Source organism: Chlamydotis macqueenii, chromosome W, assembly GCF_036417535.1.
Source record: "Chlamydotis macqueenii isolate bChlMac1 chromosome W, bChlMac1.mat, whole genome shotgun sequence".
Taxonomy (NCBI): Eukaryota; Metazoa; Chordata; class Aves; order Otidiformes; family Otididae; genus Chlamydotis; species Chlamydotis macqueenii.
This window is the reverse complement of record NC_141592.1, coordinates 37,410,860-37,434,947: the sequence shown is the minus strand read 5'-3', so window position 1 is coordinate 37,434,947 and position 24,088 is coordinate 37,410,860. Positions and strand designations below refer to the sequence as shown.

General features: G+C 44.7%; 2 protein-coding genes across 2 annotated transcripts in view; one reads left to right on the top strand and one right to left on the bottom strand.

Annotated features, from left to right (window-relative positions):
- The window catches only part of LOC147596674 (guanine nucleotide-binding protein G(q) subunit alpha-like), a 205,711-nt gene that overhangs the window by 55,366 nt on the left and 126,257 nt on the right, over window positions 1-24,088 (top strand). The window contains exon 2 of the mRNA XM_086769728.1: window positions 22,469-22,653. Coding sequence (XP_086625854.1) covers window positions 22,469-22,653 — 185 coding nt within the window. The remainder of the gene's footprint in view (window positions 1-22,468; window positions 22,654-24,088) is intronic.
- On the bottom strand, window positions 13,816-14,658 carry LOC147596675 (endogenous retrovirus group V member 2 Env polyprotein-like). The gene has a single exon (XM_086769427.1). The coding sequence runs from the start codon at window positions 14,656-14,658 to the stop codon at window positions 13,834-13,836; it is 825 nt and encodes a 274-aa protein (XP_086625553.1). The 3' UTR covers window positions 13,816-13,833.

The following is a 24,088-nucleotide window of genomic DNA, read 5'->3' as shown; positions in this document are numbered from 1 at the left end:
CCCTTGTACACCAGTGCTGTCACCCTGTCATAGAAGGCCACCAAATTGGTCAAGCATGATCTGCCCTTGGTGAAGCCATGTCGGCTGTCACCAGCCACCTCCTTGCTCTCCATGTGCCTTAGCATGGTTTCCAGGAGAATCTGCTCCATGACCTTGCCAGGCACAGAGGTGAGGCTGACCGGCCTGTAGTTGCCCGGGTCTTCCTTGTTCCTCTTTTTAAAAAAGGGGGTTATGTTCCCTCTCTTCCAGTCATCGGGGACCTCACCAGACTGCTGTATAGCTAGCCTGTTGAAAGAAGTGATTGTCCCACTATACTCAGCATTGGTGTGGCCTCACCTTGAGTACTGTGTGCAGTTTTGGGCTCCACAATATAAGAAGGACAAGAGTGTGTCCAGAGGAGAGCAACCAAGATGGTGAAATGCCTTGAGGACATGACTTATGAAGAACGGCTGAGGATATTAGTTTTGTTCAGCTTAGAGAAGATGAGACTGAGAGGTCACCTCATTTCTGTCTACAACTTCCTCATGAGGGGGAGTGGAGAGGGAGGTGCTGATCTCTCCTTTATGGTGTCCGGTGATAGGATGCAGGGGAATGGCTTAAAGCTGCATTAGGGGAAGTTCAGATTAGATATTAGGAAATAGTTCTTCACTGAGAGGGTGGTCAAGCACTGGAACAAGCTCCCTGGGGAAGTGGTCATGGCCCCAAGCCTGTCGATGTTAAAGAAGCATTTGGAAAATACTCTTAGATATATGGTTTAACCTTTAGGTTGCTATGTGTGGAGTCAGGAATTGGACTTGATCCTCGTGGATCTCTTCCAACTCAGGATATTCTATGATTCTATGATTCAAAGCATATTCTGTTTTATAATTTTGTAGTTTCATTTTTGCAGGATATGCACCAGGAAAAATAGTAGTAATGCAATAAATTGTGCATGATGTTTGTGTATAAGGGGTTACTGCTGCATTTAAGCAACTTGATTACCTTCCTGGCTCTGCTATGAGTGTAATATCAATCAATGTCTTGATCTTCTCATAATTTCAATTACGGGACTTCAAAAGATCAAAAATATATAAAAATAGCAAAATCAAGGTTTGGCTTCAGTGCTGTAATAGTTTTAAACCCCACTCTCCACCAGGAATAATGCTATAATCATTGCAGCTTTGCTTAGCTAACCTTGAAGATTCATTATTCCCAACTTTTCCTTGTTTTGTTGTAGTTAATAATGTTGGTTGTTTTCTTCTCAGTAATTCTAGATGTGGGGGGAAGTATCTGAGCAAATCCCTAGAGACATGCATGTATTTGGTGTTCTGCCACTACTGAGCAGCTTTCTTTTCACCTAAAGAGGATTTATTTTTTACAGAAATATTTGATTCCATACTTTAAATAAAAATACTTGAAACTTTCTTTCTGTGTGCTTTTTCTTGTCAGTAACAGTATAAAAATATTTACTTTCTTCCCCTTGAGCATAACAATCTAAGAGAAGCTATTAATGTGAAGATTTCATATGTTCGTGTATATTGTGCCAAAAATGACCGTATTCACTTCCTAATAATTTCTGTGCAATTCCATTAATTTTATTAGATCTATAATTCATATTCTTTTATTCTATTTTAGTGCATTCTGTGCTGGAAGTGTTCCATTATTTCCTTTTTCACCAGGACTACTTTTCACACTTTGCCCCTCTACATAGAATCATAGAATTATTTAGGTTGAAAAAGACCCTTAAGATCATTGAGTCCAACTGTTAACCTAACACTGCCAAGTCCACCACTAAACCATGTCCCTAAGTGCCATGTCTACATGTCTTAAATACCTCCAGGGAGGTGGGCAGCCTGCCTCCCTGGGCAGCCTGTTCCAATGCTTGACGATTCCTTCAGTGAAGATTTTTTTCCTAATATCCAGTCTAAACCTCCCCTGGTGCAACTTGAGGCTGTTTCCTCTCATGTTTCCTTTCCAGCCACTCTTCTCCAAGCCTGTAGCATTGCATGGGGTTGTTACGACCCAAGTGCAGGATGTGACACTCCATGCAGTTAAGGAGGGCTAGAAATGATCTCTTCACTGTTGCTGCTGGCTTCACCACAAGATTAGTCTGTGGAAAGAAACAGAGTGGTTTATTGAGCATTGACCTAAGAAGGGACAGACTTGAGGAAGCACATAAGCAGAGAGAAATGCCATTTTTATATATATATATATGTGTAGTATTATCCTTTTGTGTGTATGTGTGCTATATGAAAAAAGGCATTGAGTCCAATGCTATTCCCTTACAGACTTCCAGAAAAGCTGAAGACAGGAGTAAAAATAGTTTTAATTCAGCACCAGTGAATTATAATCTTTGCAAATTTCAGCATTCTTTTAGATCTCCAAATATAGTTTATTATCAGCCTTAGGCTGACAAAGCCTTAGTACAGTGCTACTCAATTAGTGAACCAGAAAACTGAATAAGATATAGACTCCTTAGGTTTTACTTTCTTCTTTGGATTTTAATTTTGTTTCCCTACTGTCCTGGTTTTGGCAGGGATGGAGTTAATTTTCCTCTCAGTAGCTGGTGTGTTTTGGATTTCGTGTGTGAAGAATGTTGATAAAACACCCTGATGATATGAGTTGTTGCTAATAAGACCAAGGACACTGTACAGTTTTCCAAATCTTGCTAATGTGCAGATGCAGGAAGCTGGGCACAAGACAGACAGAATAATTGACCCAAACTGGCCAAAGAGAGTATTCCATGCCATAAACATCATGCTTTCTTCCTAAGTTCTCTCTTCCATCCCGCTGGGGAGACTGACATCATGCTCAGTATATAACTGGGGGTTGCCCATGGTGGGGGCATCCATCATCAGTCTCTCCTCTCTCTCGCTCGCTACTATCATTCCCTCAGGGAGAATGTAGGCTCTCTCCGAAATGAAATGGGTGACCTGGTTACCCAGGACATGGAGAAGGCTGAGGTACTTAATGACTGTTTTGCCTCAGTCTTCACCGATAAGGGCTCTAGCCACATCACCCAAATCGCAGAAGGCAAAAGCAGGGACTGGGAGAATGAAGAACCGCTGCACTGTAGCAGAAGAGCAGGTTCAGGACCATCTAAGGAACCTGAAGGTGCACAAGTCCATGGGACCCGATGAGATGCATCCGCAGGTCCTGAGGGAACCAGTGGACGAAGTTGCCAAGCCGCTGTCCTTCGTATTTGAGAAATCGTGGCAGTCTGGTGAGGTCCCCAATGACTGGAAAAGGGGTAACATAACCCCTATTTTTAAAAAGGGGAACAAGGAGGACCCGGGCAACTACAGGCCGGTCAGCCTCACCTCTGTGCCTGGCAAGGTCATGGAGCAGATTCTCCTGGAAACCATGCTAAGGCACATGGAGAGCAAGGAGGTGGTTGGTGACAGCCAACATGGCTTCACCAAGGGCAGATCGTGCCTGACCAATTTGGTGGCCTTCTATGATGGGGTTAGGTCTTTCACATATGTCGGGGCAATTCCAGGCACAAATACAGGCTGGGTGGAGAATGGATCGAGAGCAGCCCTGAGAAGGACTTGGGGGTGCTGATATAACAATCCCATTAAATCAAAATTAACTCTGTGATTCTCAGAAGAACACAAATCAAAGAAGCATGGCTAGCAGGTTGAGGGAGGTGATTCTGCCCCTCTACTCTGCCCTGGTGAGACCCCACCTGGAGTACTGCTTCCAGTTCTGGAGCCCCCAACATAAGAAGGACATGGACCAGTTGGAGAAGGTCCAGAGGAGGGCCATGAAGCGGGAGGGCTGGAGCACCTTTCCTATGAGGACAGGCTGAGAGAGTTGGGGCTGTTCAGCCTGGAGAAGAGGAGGCTCCGGGGAGACCTTATAGCAGTCTTCCAGTACCTCAAGGGGGCCTACAGGAAAGACAGGGAGAAACTCTTCAGTAGGGCCTGTTGTGACAGGACAGGGGGTAATGGTTTTAAAAGAGAGGGAGGTAGATTCAGATTAGACATTAGGAATATTTTTTTTTTTACACTGAGAGTGGTAGAACACTGGAACAGGTTGCCCAGAGAGGTGGTGGATGCCCCATCCCTGGAAACAAGGGCCAGGTTGGACGGGGCTCTGAGCAACCTGATCTAGTTGGAGATGTCCCTGCTCCTTGCAGGGGGGTTGGACTAGATGACCTTTGAAGGTCCCTTCCAATCCTAACCATTCTATGATTCTATGATTCTAAACTCTCTTCCCCGATATGGTCCTGTGTCTCAGCTATGGAAAGACTGACCGAAAGATCTGAAAGCCTGTTTGAGAAACTGTTTCAGAAACTCAATGAGGATAGGACTTACTCCCCACCTGCAGAGACCACTATCTCCAGCTATTATTAGAAGACGACCTCCCCCTGCTCAAGAGAGAAGGTACATGCATTGAGGTACCCTGTGGTTAACCTTGCGTGACCAAGGAGAGGATACGAGGAAGTGGGATGGAAAGCCTACCTCAGCCCTAGAGGCACGGGTACATGAGTTGTGAGGAAAAACAATCGCAAACGTATGTTCTCCCAGGAAAATTGCTGCTCCCATCTCCAGTGGGCAGTTCCCCAGACAGCGTAGAAGGGCTGATCTCACCTCTGATCCTATGGAAGGGACTTCTGATTCATATTCACAGAAAGTGATCAGAAAATATTATAAACAGGACTAGAGGGGCCCTGCCTCCAGCCAGGTGGAGGACAGGGACAACTGAGTTTACTGGACTGTATGGATTTGATGGCCTGGCACATCAGACCCACAGGAGTCTGTAGGGAGACTCTAGTAGACACTGGTGCACAGTGTACCCTAATACCATCAAGCTATAAAGGGGCAGAACCCATTTGTATTTCTGGAGTGACAGGAGGATCCCAACAGCTGACTGTATTGGAGGCCAAAGTGAGTCTAACTGGGAATGAGTGGCAAAAGCACACCATAGTGACTGGCCCAGATGCTCCATGCATTCTTGGTATAGATTACCTCAGGAGCGGGTATTTCAAAGATCCAAAAGGGTACCGGTGGGCTTTTGGTGTAGGTACTTTGGAGATGGAGGAATATAAACAGTTGTCCACCTTGCCTGGTCTCTCAAAGGACTTTTCTGTTGTGGGGATGCTGAAGGCTGAAGAACAACAGGTACCAATCGCTACCACCATGGTGCACCCGTGGCAATATGGCACCAACAAAGACTCCCTAATTCCCATCCATAAGCTGATTCGTCAACTGTAGAGCCTGGTGTTACGACCCAGGGCCGTAGCAGGTTTGTGATTCCCTCGGACTAAAGTAAGGTGAAACGACACCAAACGATCGATTTAGGATTTTATTTAACATTTCAGTGGAACAACTTAATTTTGAAAACTTAGAAAGCATAAAGGGGTTGATATCTGGGGCTCTTACCAGAACATTGCTAAGAAGGAAAAGGAAAAGAGAAAAAGAGAAAAAGAGAGGGAAAGAGATATCACTACCCTTGGATCCAGCCAGGACGATGATGTATGAGGAGGGTGGCGCCAGAATTCTGGCGGGGGGGGGGGGGGGGGGGGCGTGGTGACTGGCGGCCCTGATGATCTTCTGGTGGGGGGCTGGCACGGGGCTCCCTGAGGCAGTGTCTCTTAGAGTCTAATCCCCGCCTCCAGTTATGCCCCTGGAAGACTTGTATGGTCTGGTTCCAGAGAGTTCTGAGTCCTCTGTGCAGGCGTGAAGCAAGCGCTAATTGTGAGGGGTGACCGGAAGCCCCTTCCTCAGATGACCTCTGTGTGACCCCTGGCCATATTTGTCAAGTCGTTAACAGGGGCCTGGGGAGCTGCACATCCCCCATTCGGCCTCCACCTCCTGTGTCACTGGACTCCTATGCAGACCACACCCTGCTACCAGAGCCACGATGTTTGAGATATCAACAGACATTAACTCTTTCAGTCCCTAACACCAGGGAGTGATCAGCAAGACTCACCCACCCTTTAACAGTCCCATAGGGCCAGTGCAAAAATCCAGTGGAGAGTGGAGACTGACAGTGGACTATCGTGGCCTGAATGAGGTTACGCCACCACTGAGTGCTGCTGTGCCGGACATGCTAGAACTTCAGTATGAACTGGAGTCCAAGGCAGCCAAGTGGTATGCTACCACTGATATTGCCAACACGTTTTTCTCCATCCCATTGGCAGCAGAATGCAGGCCACAGTTTGCTTTCACTTGGAGGGGCATCCAGTACACGTGGAATCAACTGCCCCAGGGGTGGAAACACAGCCCCACCATTTACCATGGACTGATCCAGACTGCACTGGAAAAGGGTGGAGCTCCAGAACACCTGCAGTACATTGATGACATCTTTGTATGGGGCAACACAGCAGCAGAACTTTTTCAAAAAGGGGAGAAAATAATCCAAATCCCTCTGAAAGACGGTTTTGCCATAAAACAAAGCAAAGTCAAGGGGCCTGCACAAGAGATCCAGTTTTTAGGAAATAAAATGGCAAGATGGATGTCGTCACATTCCAATGGATGTGGTCAACAAAATAACAGCTATGGCCCCACCAACTAACAAAAAGGAAACACAAGCCTTCTTGGGTGTTGTGGGTTTCTGGAGAATGCATATTCCAAATTACAGTATGATTGTAAGCCCTCTCTATGAAGTGACTCGAATGAAGAATGAATTTAAACAGGGCCCTGAGCAACGACAAGCCTTTGAACAGATTAAACAGGAGATTGTTCATGCAGTAGCCCTTGGGCCAGTCCAGACAGAACAAGATGTTAAAAAAGTGCTCTACACCACAGCCGGGGAGAATGGCCCTACCTGGAGTCTTTGGCAGAAAGCACCAGGGGAGACACAAGACCCCTAGGGATTTGGAGACGGGGATACAGAGGATCTGAGGCCAGCTACACTCCAACTGAAAAAGAGATACTAGCAGCATATGAAGGTGTTCGAGCTGCTTCAGAAGTGATTGGTACTGAAGCACAGCTCCTCCTGGCACCCCGACTGCCAGTGCTGGGCTGGATGTTCAAAGGGAGGGTCCCCTCTACACATCATGCAACTGATGCTACATGGATTAAGTGGGTCAGAATGATCACACAGCAAGCTCGAATAGGAAACCCCAATCGCCCAGGCATATTAGAAGTAATCACAGACTGGCCAGAAGGCAAAGATTTTGGAAAGCCACCAGAGAAAGAGGTGACGTGCTGAACAAGCCCCACCATATAATAATCTACCAGACAATGAGAGGTGATATGCCCTGTTCACTGATGGGTCTTGTCGTATTGTAGGAAAACACCAGAAGTGGAAAGCTGCTTTGTGGAATCCTACACGATGACTTGCAGAAGGCACTGAAGGCCAAGGTGAATTGAGTCAGTTTGCAGAGGTGAAAGCCATCCAGCTGGCTTTAGATATTGCTGAAAGGGAAAAATGGCCTGTGCTCTATCTCTACACTGACTCATGGATGGTGGCCAATGCCCTGTGGGGGTGGTTAAAACAATGGATGCAGAGCAACTGGCAGCGCAGAGGCAAACCCATCTGGGCTGCTGCATTGTGGCAAGATATTGCTGCCCGGCTGGATAATCTGGTTGTAAAAGTACATCACGTAGATGTCCACGTACCCAGGAGTTGAGCTACTGAAGAACATCAAAACAACCAGTGGGTGTATCAGGCTGCTAAGATTAAAGTTTCCCAAGTGGACCTAGACTGGCAACATAGGGGTGAAATATTTTTAGCTCGGTGGGCCCATGACACCTCAGGCCATCAAGGAAGAGATGCAACATACAAATGGGCTCGTGATCAAGGGGTGGATTTAACCATGGACACTATTGCACAGGTGCTGTGGTTTAGCCCTGATCGGGACCAGACTACGCAGTCTCGCTCTCACTCCCCCCCACCCTCCGAGAGAATAGGGAGAGATAATATAAGAAAAACGGCTCGAGGTTTGAGATAAGGACAGGGAGAGATCCTTAAAGTTACTGTTAAGGGCAAAATAGACTTGACTTGGGGAAAACTATTCATTTATTTCTAAAACCAAAGCAGGATAATGAGAAAGAGAACAAGATAACCTCCCCCCACCCCTCCCTCTTCCCAAGCTTAGCATTATCTCTACTACCTTCCCCCCCCCCCCCCCCCCCCCCCCCAAGCAGCACAGGGGAGAAGAGGGAATGGGGGTTATGGTCAGTCCATCACATGTCACTTTTCACTGCTCCTTCCTCCTTGTGGGAAGAACTCCTCACATTCCTCCCCTGCTCCATTGTGGGGTCGCACCCATGGGCTACAGTCCCTCGTGAAACTGCTGCAGCGTGGGTCATTTCTTCCATGGGCTGCAGTCCCTCCAGAACGGCTGCCCCACCAGGCCCTCCACAGGCCACAGCCTCCTTCAGGCATCCACCTGCCCCAGCATGGGGTCCTCCATGGGCTGTAGATGGATCTCTGCTCCTCTGTGGGCCTCCATGGGCTGCAGGGGGACAGCCTGCTTCACCATGGTCATCACCACAGGCTGCAGGGGAATTCTGGCCAGGAGCGGCATTACTCCTCCCCCTCCTCCTTCACTGACCTTGGCATCTGCAGCTGTTCCTCTTACAAGAAATTCTTCACAACAGGCAGGCAGATGCCTCTCAGAATCTCTTCACATCTCATCTCCTCTCCTCTCCACTTCTTGCAGCCAGGCTGGGTCGAGTCAGGCCCAGATGGCCGCGTGGTGGGAGGTCAGAGAGTGAGGCCTGCAAGGCCCACAAGGCTTGCGCCTCCCCCTCTTTAGCTTCTTTACATCTTCTTCTCCTTTTTTTTCCTCTTTTTTTTTTCCTCTTTTTTTTCCCTTCTTAAATACATTATCACAGAGGTGCTATCAGGGAACATTCTGCTAACAATTGGCTCGGCCTTGGCCAGCAGTGGGCCTGCCCTAGGCCCGTCCCAGTCTACTGAACAAAGGGGAACAACTTCTAGCAGTTCTTACAGAAGCTACCACCATAGCCCCTCTCATTAAATAAAACCAGAACAACAGGTTATCCATGAATGTGAAACATGTGCTGCAATCAAGCAAGCCAAGCGAGTAAATCCTCTTTGGTATGGAGGACAATGGCTGAAATACAAATATGGAGAGGCCTGGCAGATTGATTACATCACACTCCCACAAACTCGCCAAGGTAAGCGCCACGTGCTTACAATGGTTGAAGCAAGCACTGGGTGGCTGGAGACATGTCCTGTACCCAATGCCACCACCCGAAACACTACCCTGGGCCTTGAGAAGGAAGTTCTCTTGAGACATGGCACTCCAGAAAGAATTGAGTCAGACAATGGGTCTCATTTCCGAAACAGCCTCATAGGCACCTGGGCCAAAGAGCACAGCACTGAGTATATCACATCCCCTATCGTGCACCAGCCTCTGGAAAAATTGAAAGGTCCAATGGACTGCTGAAAACTACACTGAGAGCAATGGGTGGTGGAACCTTCAAAAGTTGGGATAAACAATTAGCAAAAGCCACCTGGTTAGTCAACACTCAGGGATCCACCAATTGAGCTGGCCCTGCCCAATCAGACCTTTTACATACTGTAGATAGTGATAAAGTTCCTGTGGTGCATGTAAGGAATATGTTGGGGAAAACAGTCTGGGTTATTCCTCCTCTGGGCATAGGCAAACCCACCCATGGGATTGCTTTTGCTGAAGGACCTGGGTGTACTTGGTGGGTGATGCAGGAGGATGGGGAAGTCCAATGTGTACCTCAAGGAGATCTGATTTTAGGTGAAAATAGCCAATAATTTGAACTGTATATAATCATTTCCATAGTTATTATATGTTATATCAAAGGTATTGCAGCAAGAATCACCCTGATCAGTGAAGAATGAGCTTCGATGAAACCGAGTGACGTGCAGCAGTGATGGAAACAGAACTGGTGCCCAACAACGTCCTCAAGATCAACCTTTTCAACTCGGAGACCATGGATGTGATACACCAGCTGTGCCAGAGGTACCAGCTACGAGTTCCAGATGCAGCATGCAACAACCCCACACTACATACCATCTCTCCTGCCCTGAAAGACTGCTGTGACAGATGGAGCCCAAAGTCATGGACTAAATGAACTCAACAGACTTTGGAGGGGTAACCCATGCATTGAGGGAATGTTATCTGTGTGTGTATATATAAGCATGACGTAGATGGTATGGAATAAGGGGTGGATACTGTCCTGGTTTCAGCACGAATTGAGTTAATTTTCCTCTCAGTAGCTGGTGTGTTTTGGATTTCATATGTGAAGAATGTTGATAAACACCCTGATGATAGGAGTTGTTGTGAATGAGACCAAGGACACTGTCTGGCTTTCCAAGTTTCGCTAATGTGCAGATGCAGGAAGCTGGGAGAAAGACAGACAGAATAATTGACCCACACTGGCCAAAGAGAGTATTCCATGCCATAAACGTCATGCTCAGTATATAAGTGGGGGTTGCCCACAGGGAGGGCATGCATCATCCATCTCCTCTCTTTTTCTTGGTCGCTGTCATCGTTCCCTCTACCTTGCTGGCCCCCTTTTCGCTCCTTTGCTTGCTGCTCAGTTTTTGTTTCCATGATCGCTGCTTGGGACGGGTTGTATCGGTCATTGGGACATCAGGTGTTGAGCAATTGTGCATTGTTCATTTTGTATATTTTAATATTCTTATATTCTGTTATTATTGTATTTTTCCTTGCTGTTCTCGTAAACTATCTCCGCCCACATGTTTTCCTTTCTTCCCAATTCTCTCCCTCATCCCGCTGGGGAGGGGGAGGGTGAGTGAGAAACTGTGTGGTGACTAAGGCTAAACCCTAGTATGTATATACTCTAATTTTTACAGACTCACAAAGTAATCTGAAATACTGTTTTCTCTAATGTAATGCAGATGGCTTTATCAGCATGTTTTCTTTCCAGTTCTGTGTGATTTTGACTACTACCTAAACTCACAGTAAAGAATTAAAATAATTCCAAGCTTCAATGTTTTTTTTTATTTTAAAACAGAGGAGATAATACAAACATGTTCTTACCATTTTATTGGCTTAATTTTGGAGTTTTTTTAAGGAATATAGATTCTCTCTTAAAGAAGCATTATGTTAACAAAAAAAAAATGAAGTTATTTTGTATTCCAATGATTTAGAGACATTTGGTGCAAATTATTTTCTTATGCATTAGTTAAAGCAAAATTTTAGATAAGACTTAATGGTCTGTTTATTTGGTGCTTTGCTCTTGACCACAGCACAGTCTGGGGATCATAGTGAATGCTGATTGTGGAAGCAGGCTCAGTCTAACTTTTCAATTTTGGAGAAGTTTCATTGCAATAACAACCATTTATGTTTCCACAGCGTAAGTCAAATAGGTCTGTATATAACATTGTTCTTGGTTTTCTGGGAATGTGTAAGGAAGACTTGTGTTAGAAGTTTGTTTTATACACATGGGAGATGGGGTTGAAGGTTTCAAAACAAAGTCCACAGTGTCACAGTCTGTTTGGATCTCAAATTTTCAGGACAACATACTCTGTGATTTAAACTTCATTTTATGACCTCATTAAGAAATACAACAAACACACATGACAAACAGGGGCTCAATTCCCTATTGCCCAGACTAGGTTATCACGTGATTTCACTTATTCACCATTCAAGTCATAAGGTTTCATAACTTATAAACCATAACTCTTAATATCATGCACCTATGAACAAAATAAAATAATTAGTTACTTATCCGACGGTGAGAGTGCTCATCCTTCCTCCTCCGTCATGGTGTGGGCATCCTCAATATCACACCGGGAAGCATGAAAACCTCAGCAGTTCAGCTGCTGTTGGATCCACTTCAAAAGCTTTTTGGGTAAGCTAATGTTTTATACCTTCCAGCTTAGAGGTTTGGTCTATACCATTTCCATAAGTTAGCAGATTCTGACTAGACTGGCACACAAAAGATTATAGCTGCAAGGAGACAGCAATTTGCAGGTGATAATGGCTGTATAATAGCCCTTTAGCGCCTTCTGGCCACCTGTCCTGCCTACGTGATGCTCTGGCTTTGACCTAATGGTGATGCTCAGCATACATCAGACCTTAGTATGAGCTGTGTTAGCCAAAAATCTAAGCAGGAGTTGAGTGAACAGTCATGCACAGTAAAGACAAAAGCTTTTAGAGGCTTCCAGGTTAGATTTTGTAGTGTGTACTATCTCAGAAGTACTTAAGGGTTGCCAGCACATCATCATGCTTTAACCTTACATCGCACTGCTTGTCAAATACACTACTCGGAGACACCTAAAACATAATGTAAAGCATAAGGCTTTCTTTGTCCTGGGAGCCAAATATTAGAGCATGAATGAGGCATGAAAGCTTTATAAAAATGGTCAAAATAAAATCCAGGCTGAAAGGCTAAGAAATACTGAATGCAGGTAAATGCATTGCATTTCTTAGGGGGCTAAGTAGTTAGGTGAACGTACAGCATTCATGTGGCTGTGCAACTGTTCTAAATTTCAATTTATCCTTATAAATTATTAATATGATTTGTTTGCTTAGATAAGCTCTCCTAATCACAGACAGACTGAATTGGGCCAAAGGAAAAAATGCTGTGTGATATATTCTGTGTGAAATTCCCAACAAGCAGATCTTAACTTTAAGTTGTTAAACATTCAGAATGTTAATTTATAAGTTATTATTTGTGCTTTGTGTAAAGTACAAAGATGCAAAGAAATTTAAAGGAAGTAATAACTCTCTCTCTCTGACAAATATGAGCCAAATTTTAAATAAGGTGATTTTATGTGTTTCTGAAGTTGAAGTTTGCAGAACTGTAATTGTTATATTATTTGCCTTTCTAACAAATGTATGTATTTGTTGTATATTGCTGTTTACCATAACGTCCTGAATGTTGGCCAAGCAAGATAATTTTTTTTTTCTTACTCTATGAATTTTTGTGATAGAACATCTCATAGTAATTCCCTAAAGTTAGTTGTTGTTGAGAACTGTATCTTCAGGAATGGAAATTTATGCTTATAATTTTAAATACACAGTGGCATTGTTCTGGTTTTATTTGGTGAGGTGAGCGCTACGGTGGTAGCTTCTGTAAGAAGCTTCTAGAAGTTATTTCCCCTTTGTTCAATGGACTCGGTCGGTCCTAGGGCAGACCTGCTGCTGGCCAGGGCCGAGCCAATTGGTAGCAGAATGTCCCCTGATAACGCCTCTGCGATAACGTATTTAAGAAGGGAAAAAAAAGAGGAAAAAAAAAAAGGAGAAGAAGATGTGAAGAAGCTGAAGCGGGGGCAGAGAGGGGGAGGCGCTGACGTGCGGAAAACGGACTCCACAATCTGTAAGATTGTAAAGTAGGTATGTTTATTCAGCGCTGGGCAGCACAGGGGGGTAGTCCCACCAAAACCGTGCGCGCCTTACGTGGCAACTCACTTTAAATTTATACAACCAAATGTTACATATACATAAAGTTTCACAATACGCCTATACATATGCATGACCTATCCCCGCTTCGTATTAAAATTAGTCCCAAGGGGTCATTTTCATAAACTCCTCCTGTCTGGGCTTGCGCAGTGCCTCCTGGTGGTGGTCGTCGGGGGTCGTGGGGATGAAGGCAGGTGACTCCTCTTCGTCACCGCTAGTAACCTTTTGTTCTTGCGCAAACTCAGTTATCCCTTGGCTTTCATTCAAGCTGCAGGGTCGGTTTTAGCTGGTTCTTGAAGCGACCCCCCTAGTCCTTACCGGGAACTGTCTTTCGTGAAGAATTGCAAGACTTTCTGCTTCAAATAGTTTGCACAATGGTTAGCAAATTATTAAGCAAGTAGTTAACAAAACATTAAGCACTATTTATCAACTTGATTCCTTAGGATGCACAGCAATAATTAATCAATGCCATATCTATTAAGATTTCTTTAACTCCTTCTCTCAGTCCCCCCTTTTCTAGAAAATTAGTAAATTCCTTTACTATCAATGTCCCTAAAATATTGGTTAGATTCTAATTTCTGTCGTAATTGGTTCCTTTTCCATTCGCTGTAGGAAATTTCTGTTCCTTTAAAACACCAAAATCCACAGCGGATGGCTATTCCAATAATCAAAAATAAAAAACCAAGTGCAATAATTATTGCGAACAATTGTTTTAACCACACTAAATTGGGTAACCAGGATGTCAGTCTTTCCCATAAGTCAGAAAAACCCCAAGAAGTATTATCTTGCATTACTTTGTGTAAAACACCTACTTGTCTTCTGATTTCTTGGAGATCCTCAGTGATCCGCCCGCTTTGGTCTGCATACATGCAACAGTCTACATTAATTACTGTGCATACTCCCCCTTGTGAGGCTAATAACAAATCTAAAGCCATGCGATTTTGTGACACTATTTTTGACAAAGCAGTAACTTCTTCCTGGAGTGCTAGGATAGCATCAATGGTCTTATTTTCCATTGTTTCTATTACAGCCGAGATGTTTATTATTGCCTTCTCCAATTCACTGACCCCTAGAAATGGGATGAACCATCGTGCAAAACTATGAAAACTGGTTGGCCTGTCTATGAGAGGGTTATTTACAATTTCCCGTTTTCTTCGTAGAGAATATGGTGTCAATTTGTCAATAATAGTAATGTTGGGGATCAAACCTCCTAATGTACATGCTCCGTGCCATCCTAGGGGTAAAACCTTACGGGCCACTGTGCCGCACAACCAATACCATCCTGTTCCCTGTGGGGTTGGGAGGCCGGTATAATTGAGTTCTAGAAATTCCGGATCTACTCTCGTCATATTTAAGGTGTCACTATCATTGCAGTTTGGGTATTCTCCTACAAACGGTCCTTTTCCCGAACTTACCAAACAGCTGTCCCCTAATGGATTAGCCCCCTCTATAGTTATTGCCAGTTCCCGACCCCATTTAATTTGAGGATCCGTCCTCAAAACCGTATTTCCCCAAAAGATACCATTTTGTCTGTTGGTTAAAGAGACTGGCAATGGAACACCTATCAATGGCACTTCGTAACCAGAATGTCTTGGCATTTGGGTGCAAACCCAACAATCCGTCTTATTCAAAATTTTGGTGACATTTTGAATTAGTTGAACATACCAATTTTCTCGCCAGGCCACTGCATTCATTGCCTGCGAGGCTATAAAAATCGTATAGAATTTGATCCACATCTTATCTTTTTAGTCTAAGTTTTAACGGTCCTTGGATTTCGGAAGTCCAAAGCTTCTGTGGTGACTTCTTTACTCGAGTATGGTGAATCCAGGCATTCTGTTCCTTAATCTTAATTGCTGTAAAGGAGGTGAGGAGTACCTGGTATGGTCCTTCCCACTGTGGTTCCAAGGTTTTTTCTGCAAGAGACTTTACATATACATAATCTCCAGGTTGTATATCATGCACAGGTTCATCTAGACCTCTTCCCCAGGTCCCAATTACATGCTTTCCAATTTTATTGAGCTGTTTGCCCAATGCCACCATGTAGGAAGTCATAATTTCATCCCCAGCTTGCGTAGACATTCCCCTCTGTATTCCATAGGGTCATCCATACAAAATTTCAAAGGGACTCAGTCCTTCCTTTGCCCTTGGTCTCGTTCGTATACGCAGAAGGGCTAAAGGGAGTGACTGAGGCCACGTCAAGTTTGCTTCTTGTCCCAATTTCACAATTTGCTGTTTGATTAAGTGATTCATTTTCTCCACTTGGCCACTCGACTGAGGGCGATACGGGGTATGAAGTTGCCAATCTATACCCAAATGGTGGCTGATTTGTTGCACTATTTTTGAGACAAAATGTGGTCCTCTGTCTGAGGATATGGTTGCCGGAACCCCAAAACGTGGTATTATCTCTTGTACCAATACTTTAGTTACCTCCCGAGCCTTGGCTGTCCTAGTTGGGAACGCTTCTGGCCAACCTGAAAAGGTATCAGTTAATACCAGCAAATAGCGATACCCCCCCTTTTCTTGGAAGTTCTGTAAAATCAACCTGCCATTGTTGTCCAGGCCCATTGCCCTTCCCAATCTGGCCCATTTCTGGTTTGGGAGTATTTTTTGGATTAGTCTGGAGGCAAAGGTCACACTGTTGAGTCACCTGTCTCACTGTGGTATATAAGTTTCTAGCCACGATTTCCCTTATCAAATGTTTATACAGAGCCTCTGTTCCCCAATGCCTTTTTCTATGTTCCTCCCGTATCAAGTGCCACAGTAAACAAGAGGGAATAATTAGTCTTCCCTGTGGGGTATAAGCCCACCCCTCTTCATTATATGACCCTTCCAAGTCTGTGATAAGTTTCTGATCTTCCTTGGTATATTCTGGCTTACCTTCTAGAGAGATTTGCCTATCAGGAATTAGAGCCCCTTCTATTCTCACCTTCATTTTGGCCACTTGTTTTGCCTCTCTGTCCGCCAGTTCATTCCCTTTCTCCAAATCGGAGCTCACTCTCTGGTGTGCCTTAATATGCATAATTGCCACTTTCTCAAGGAGCTGGACAGCTTCTAGTAGCTTCAAAATTTCTTCTGCATGTTTGATATTTTTTTCCCTGGCAGTTCAATAGTCCTCTTTCTTTCCAGATTGCTCCATGTGCGTGCACAACTCCGAAGGCATATTTTGAGTCCGTGTAAATGTTCACAGTTTTGCCCTGGGCCAACTCCAGGGCTTGGGTTAGGGCAATTATTTCTGCCTTCTGTGCGGAGGTGTTCATGGGCAAAGGCCCTGACTCTATTACCTCCTGACTGGTAGTGATGGCATATCCCGCATGTCGATTGCCATTTAAGACATAACTGCTCCCGTCTGTGAACCAGTTTTCCCCGTTTTCCATGGGGCTATCCTTCAGGTCTGGGCTGCTTGCATATGTTGCTTCAATGGTTTCCAAACAGTCATGGTGCACTGGTTCTCCTGTGTTCCCGCTGAGAAAAGAAGCTGGGTTGACAATGTTAGTGACCACGATTTCCACGTCATCCTGTTCTACTAATACAGCTTGATATCTCAGAAATCTTTGTGGAGAGAGCCAGTGCCCACCCTTTGCTTCCAGTACTGCTGATGTTCAGTATCACAGCTGCAACCGCCCGTAGGCATCCAGGCCAACCCTTTGCAGTGGCGTCTAACTGCTTAGAGAGATAGGCAACTGCCCGTCGATATGGACCCAGATCTTGTGCTAATATTCCCAGGGCAATACCCTGTTTCTCATGGGAGAAAAGAAGAAACGGCTTACTCACATCTGGGAGTCCTAAGGCCGGGGCCGACATCAACGCCTTTTTCAGTAGCTCAAAGGCTCGTTCGGTCTCTTTGTTCCACTCAAGGTGCTTCTGCTCAGTAGCTGTCAGAGCATACAGTGGTTTAACAAGCAGTTCATAATTATAGATCCACAATCGGCACCACCCGGTCATTCCCAGAAAAGTCCATAACTCCTTTACTGTCTGAGGTCTCTGAGTCTGGCATATTGCCTCTTTGCGGGCCTGTCCCAAAGTTCTCTGCCCTGCACTAATTTCATAGCCCAAATAATTCACTTTACGTTGCATTACCTGGGCTTTCTTCTTGGAGACACGGTATCCCTGGAGTCCCAAGAAATTCAACAGACTCACCGTCCATGCCATACAGTCTTCCTCTGTTTTCGTGGCAATCAGGATATCATCTACATAGTGCAACAATTTTCCTTCCCCAGATGGGGTTTCCCAGGATTCTAAGTCTTTTGCAAGCTGATTCCCAAAAATGGTAGGACTATTTTTAAATCCTTGTGGCAACACTGTCCAAGTGAGCTGGGTCTTCCGACCACTTTTAGGGTTTTCCCATTCGAACGCAAACAATTTTTGACTGGCTTCATGGAGAGGGAGGCAAAAGAAAGCATCCTTCAAATCTAAAACAGTAAACCAAATTAGTTCAGGTGTCAACACAGTCAGCAGGGTATATGGATTGGCCACTACTGGGTAGAGGTCCTCAGTTATCTTATTCACCGCCCGTAAGTCTTGGACCACCCTATATGACCCATCGGGTTTCCGAACAGGTAATATAGGGGTATTGAATTCTGACTCACACTCCTTTAATAGTCCTAACTGTAGAAATTTTTCTATCACCGGCCGGATTCCTTCTCTATCTTCCTTCTTTAGGGGATATTGTTTAATTCTTACCGGTCGTTGGCCTTCCTTAACCTTAACTTCAACAGGTGGAGCACTTTTCGCCCTTCCAGGTACATCAGTAGCCCATACCCCCGGGTACACTTGATTTAGGATTTCCTCATTAATTTTTCCTTCTGAGGGGAGACTGGTTAAGGTTAGACTCAATATCTGAATATATTGCTGATCTTTTACCTCCAGAGTAATTTCTCCTTTTTCAAATATAATCTTTGCTCCCAATTGTTCCAATAGATCTCTCCCCAAAAGTGCTTTCAGGGAGTTGGGCATATATAAAAATTTGTGGATACCCCATTGTTTTCCCAATTTGTATTTTAGAGGCTTACAAAAATATGCCTTTTCACTTTGGCCAGTCGCTCCTTTTACCATGACATAATCATTTCCCAGGGGCATCAAAGCTTGATTCAGAACCGAATATGTTGCCCCTGTATCTACTAAGAATTCTACTTGTTGTTGTTTTTCCCCTAGCTTAATTATAACCAGTGGATCCACTAGGGTAGACTCCCCAGCTTCCCGTCAGTCTTCTATCACATTAGCTATCCTCGCATTCGCCGGGATCCTCCGGCCTTCTTTCTTGTTCCTTGGGCATTCCTTTTTCCAGTGGCCAAAGCCCTTGCACATTGCACACTGATCCTTTTCCAACCCCAACCGAGGCTGATTTCGCCTACCTCTCCACTCCCCATCTCCCCGAACGACAGCCACCAACCTTCTTTGTCCCTGCCGATACCCTTCTTCTCTATTACTGAACACTCTCCAAGCCTCATCCAGCAATATCTCTAAATTCCTGCTTTCCGCAGGACGCAACTTTTGAAGCTTTCGTCTTATGTCCCCCGTAGACTGACCCAGGAACAGAGAAACTAGTTGCTGTATCCCTACCTCAGACCCCGGGTCCAGCGGCGTGCTACGACGCATCACATCCCTCAGTCGATCCAGGAATTCAGATGGAGACTCGGAAGGACCTTGTTTAATTGCATATAAGGCTGACCAATTTATAGTCTTAGGGATTGCCCGTTCCATCCCCTTCGAAATCCACTCCTGATATTCCTGCAATCTTTCCATATGTACTGGCCTGTTTACCTCCCATTTCGGGTCCTGGAGGGGGAAGTGTTCCTTAACATCTCCCCCGGTAACTTTATAATAATCCTCGGCTAGATTTCCTGCCGTTTTTAAAATCAACTGCTTCTCCGTTTCAGTCATGTATTCTAATAGCAGTTGTATGTCTTTCCAGTCCGGATTATGTTGTTTTACAATGAACTGGAAATGTTTAGCCACACTTACCGGATCGCTTCTGTAATCTTTAGCAATTTTTCTCCACTCTCCCAAGTCAGCGGTGGAGAAGGGTACTTTAATTAACATTGTTCCACCATCCGGCCCCACCGCCTCCCGGAGGGGTGCTTGTAAGATTGTCGGAGCAGATTTCTGTCTAGTACGGGAAGATACAGGGCTATCAGGGGGATTCGATGTCCCTTCCGAGTCTGCGTCCTGGTCCTGTGATCGGGGGGGAGGTTTAAACAAATCACTTAAATCTTGTTCTGGAACCTGGCGTACTTTATCTGCGTTCGTACACCTCTGCCCAATGCTGCATGATGAACAGCACCTTTTTAACCTGCCTCCACCCCCCTTGTTCTCCCGTTCGAGTGCGAGCACCATAGGGTCCTGCGGGGATATCATCCCACAGTCCCTTTGCCACTCTGGGTGATTTCGTAGGGTAAAAAACATATCTGTATACGACACCTCATCCCATTTCCCTTCTCTTCTAAGAAACAACATAAGCTGCAACAAAGTATTGTAATCCAACGTTCCATTAAACGGCCACTTGACTTCACCCTCTAACTTATACAATGGCCACCACTGATTGCAATATTTAATAAGAGTCTTTTTACTTTCCGTACCTCCACCCCCAGCAATATCTTTCCAGTGGGCGAGTATGCAGCCCAGGGGGCTTTTCCTTAATATTCCCCCTTGAGTGTTACCCATTTTATATTTCCTCTGTGAGAGGGTCTCAATGAATGATTCAAATTTAGACTAACTATTTCACTCCTCCACACCACACTTACAATCAATCACTCAACCACACTCTCTTAACCATACAGCACAGGGATCCCTCATTCATACCAGCCTTTTAAAGCAGCTGCAAAATGGTTGCAAGAACAAACTCACCTACTGATGTTAAACTATCTCCAAATCCGGGTTAAAGAGGCCCGCTTACCCTTCTCCTGCTTCTCATGTACCGATCATCAGCAGGTCCGTCCTGGCTCCCAGCAATGGGATGCAGCGGTTACCTCGGACTCGCTCGATCTACCCCCAAGATCGCTAGCGGCCGCTCTATCGGTCAGCGAGTCCCCTTTGATGCTCCAAACTAACCTGGGTACCCAACCAACGGGGACTATGCTGCACGCCAGACGTCTCTGCGCGATTTACCAGCTGCCCCAGCCACGCGTACGACTTACAGGCCCCTACCATTAAACATACCGTTTGGCCCGTGGTTTCAGGAGGTTGTTGTCTGCTCCTGCGGTGAGCGGCTGGCAGCGGAGGCTCCTCCGAGGAAAGTGCTCGGGACGCGCCTAGGGGCGTCCGCTCCGCAGTCGATCCCGCAGCCAAGCAGAGATCCTCCTGGCTGGCTCGCCAAACTGACGTGCAGAAAACGGACTCCACAATCTGTAAGATTGTAAAGTAGGTATGTTTATTCAGCGCTGGGCAGCACAGGGGGGTAGTCCCACCAAAACCGTGCGCGCCTTACGTGGCAACTCACTTTAAATTTATACAACCAAATGTTACATATACATAAAGTTTCACAATACGCCTATACATATGCATGACCTATCCCCGCTTCGTATTAAAATTAGTCCCAAGGGGTCATTTTCATAAACTCCTCCTGTCTGGGCTTGCGCAGTGCCTCCTGGTGGTGGTCGTCGGGGGTCGTGGGGATGAAGGCAGGTGACTCCTCTTCGTCACCGCTAGTAACCTTTTGTTCTTGCGCAAACTCAGTTATCCCTTGGCTTTCATTCAAGCTGCAGGGTCGGTTTTAGCTGGTTCTTGAAGCGACCCCCCTAGTCCTTACCGGGAACTGTCCTTCGTGAAGAATTGCAAGACTTTCTGCTTCAAATAGTTTGCACAATGGTTAGCAAATTATTAAGCAAGTAGTTAACAAAACATTAAGCACTATTTATCAACTTGATTCCTTAGGATGCACAGCAATAATTAATCAATGCCATATCTATTAAGATTTCTTTAACTCTTTCTCTCAACGCAAGCCTTGTGGGCCTTGCGGCCCTCACTCTCTGGCCTCCCGCAGGGCAGCCGCCTGGGCCTGACTTGGCCCAGCCCGGCTGCAAGAAGTGGAGAGGAGATGAGATGAGATGAGATGTGATGTGAAGAGAACCTGAGAGGCATCTGCTTGCCTGTTGTGAAGCATGTTTTGTGGGAGGAACGGCTGCAGACGCCAAGGTCAGTGAAGAAGGAGGAGGAGGAGTAATGCTGCTCCTGGCCAAGATTCCCCTGCAGCCTGTGGTGATGACCATGGTGAAGCAGGCTGTCCCCCTGCAGCCCATGGAGGCCCACAGAGGAGCAGAGATCCACTTGCAGCCCATGGAGGACCCCATGCTGGGGCAGGTGGATGCCTGAAGGAGGCTGTGGACCGTGGAGGGCCCACGCTGGGGCAGCCGTTCTGGAGGGACTGCACCCCGTGGAAGAGATGACCTACCCTGGAGCAGTTTCAGGAAGGACTGTGGCTCGTGGGTGGGACCCCACAGCGGAGCAGGGGAGGAATGTGAGGAGTTCTTCCCCGGAGGAGGAAGGAGCAGTGTAAAGTGACATGTGATGAACTGATCATAACCCCCATTCCCTCTTCCCCTCTGTGCCGCTCAGGGAGGGGAAGGTGGTAGAGAGAATGTTAAGCCTGGGAAGAGGGAGGGGTGGGGGGAGGTTATCTTGTTCTCTGTCTCATTATCCTGCTTTGGTTTTAGAAATAAATGAATAGTTTTCCCCAAGTCAAGTCTGTTTTGCCCGTGACGGTAACTTTAAGGATTTCTCCTTGTCCTTATCTCAAACCTCGAGCCTTTTTTTTGTTACCTTATCTCTCCCTATTCTCTCAGAGGGTGGGGGGAGTGAGAGAGAGACTGTGTAGTCTGGTCCCAATCGGGGATGAACTACGACAGCCATATTCTAGATATTTTGGAGTGTATATTTTGTTCAGTCATTAGTTTAGTCATTAACTCATTGCTATTTTTTTTCTACTTCTATTATATGATTCTATGATTCTATTTCATCTTCAAAATAAAAGCTTTAATTCAGTGTTGCTTCAGTTGTTACTGTGTTACTGTTGTTTTGATATTGAACTGATCCTTGTATCAAGCACCTTGCAAGCACTATAACAACTTGACTGTTCTGCCCTGTACTGAACAAGTGGTCTGCTTTGTGCAGAAAGTCATGTTTGTGTCCAGTGGCTGAAGTATATTCTTCTTATTTGTCTTGCAGGCACAGGAGAGAGTGGCAAAAGCACGTTCATCAAACAGATGAGAATCATTCATGGATCAGGTTACTCTGATGAAGACAAAAGGGGCTTTACAAAATTGGTGTACCAGAATATATTTACAGCAATGCAGGCCATGATCAGAGCCATGGATACCCTCAAAATCCCATACAAGTATGAACATAATAAGGTGAGAATTTTGTTTATTTCCACAGATAAAACTTTTCCTCTTATCTTTAGGAAATGTACTGAAGGTCTCTAAAACTTAGACATCACATACAGATTATATTCTACCTAAAGTTTAGAAGAACAGAGCTCTTTCCAGTCCTGCCTCTAGTTCTCTGCCCTTTGCACTGCTCTGACAACACAGGTGTTATTCTTAACAAGATGTCTAGGGGGTTTGTCATAGCAAGAGGGTAAAGGGCAGGCTAGTGTTTGCCTGTGACTTCAGTTATCTTTTTTCCTTTCCTCCCAGCCCATGTTCTGGCCAGAGTACAGTTAAGCCATTTTTCTGGTTTGTACCAATGCTACGTAAGGTTTTCCGTTAATGTTATGTGGGGAAAAAATAAAATTATTAGAAAAATAGGTGGGGATATCTGCTTGTGTGTGAGTATATTATGACATAAAACTTTTGATACAAGGCCTTAGAATAAGCAAACTCTTTTGAAAGTGATGATATCATTGAAATTTAGAAAGAAAAAAATGCATTTAAAGCATTTTATAAGGTTTACCTTTGATTAGCCTAACTTCTTTCAAATTTTTTTCCATTCAGAAATTGAAATAAAATGTATAACTGGTATTACTAGCATTAAAAAGGAAATTTGCATGTGTATTTCAGCTCCGTGTTTTTGCTGTACATAAAGCACTGAATTTCCTAACAAGCTGACTTGAAAAGTTAGTTGATTGTGAAGCACACATTTTTCTTCAGAATTAATATTGACTGTCACTTTGCTGTAGTATATGAAAGTCCTAATCATAAATCAGTAAATTATTTCCTTGTATTATACTACAAAGTATATATTCCACAGTTATTGTTCAAATTAAGTGTTGAATTTACAATGTTTTTATATAGTTGAAGTGAATTAGTTAGATGTGGCATAGCTGTATACACGTGGCCAGACCTTTCTAATTTAGAGCTGTTCACTTTCTCTATATAAAAATAACTTGACTGAAAGTGAGCGAGTCTAGTGCTCAGCTACTTCACAAGCATTCCCATCAGTTCTAATAGGGCTCAGTGTGGAGTAAAGTAAAACTTGCCAAAGTTGTCAGGTTCTAGATGCATTTCCTTTAAAAACTTGGGGATTTTTTTAATTCAGGGGAATTAAAAAATGCAAAGTTGTCTTCTTTTTTTTTTTCTTTTTTTTTTTTTCTCCTCTGAAAGCAAACTCATTAGCCTTGCAACCTAAAAAACACAGGAAGGGCACTTCCTATTAATTTGAATCTCATATCAGGAAATTCCGTTTCTGGAGAGAATATCTCAAAGTTTGAGTAACAGCATTATATTCAGTTAAGTAGGCAGTTGGGATCTTTTTACAGTGTAAAAAATGACATCTAGGCTGGATTATTTTAATATCATCAATGTAGAAAGAGACATGTTTTAAGTTAAGGAAGTTAGTTCTTCCAGC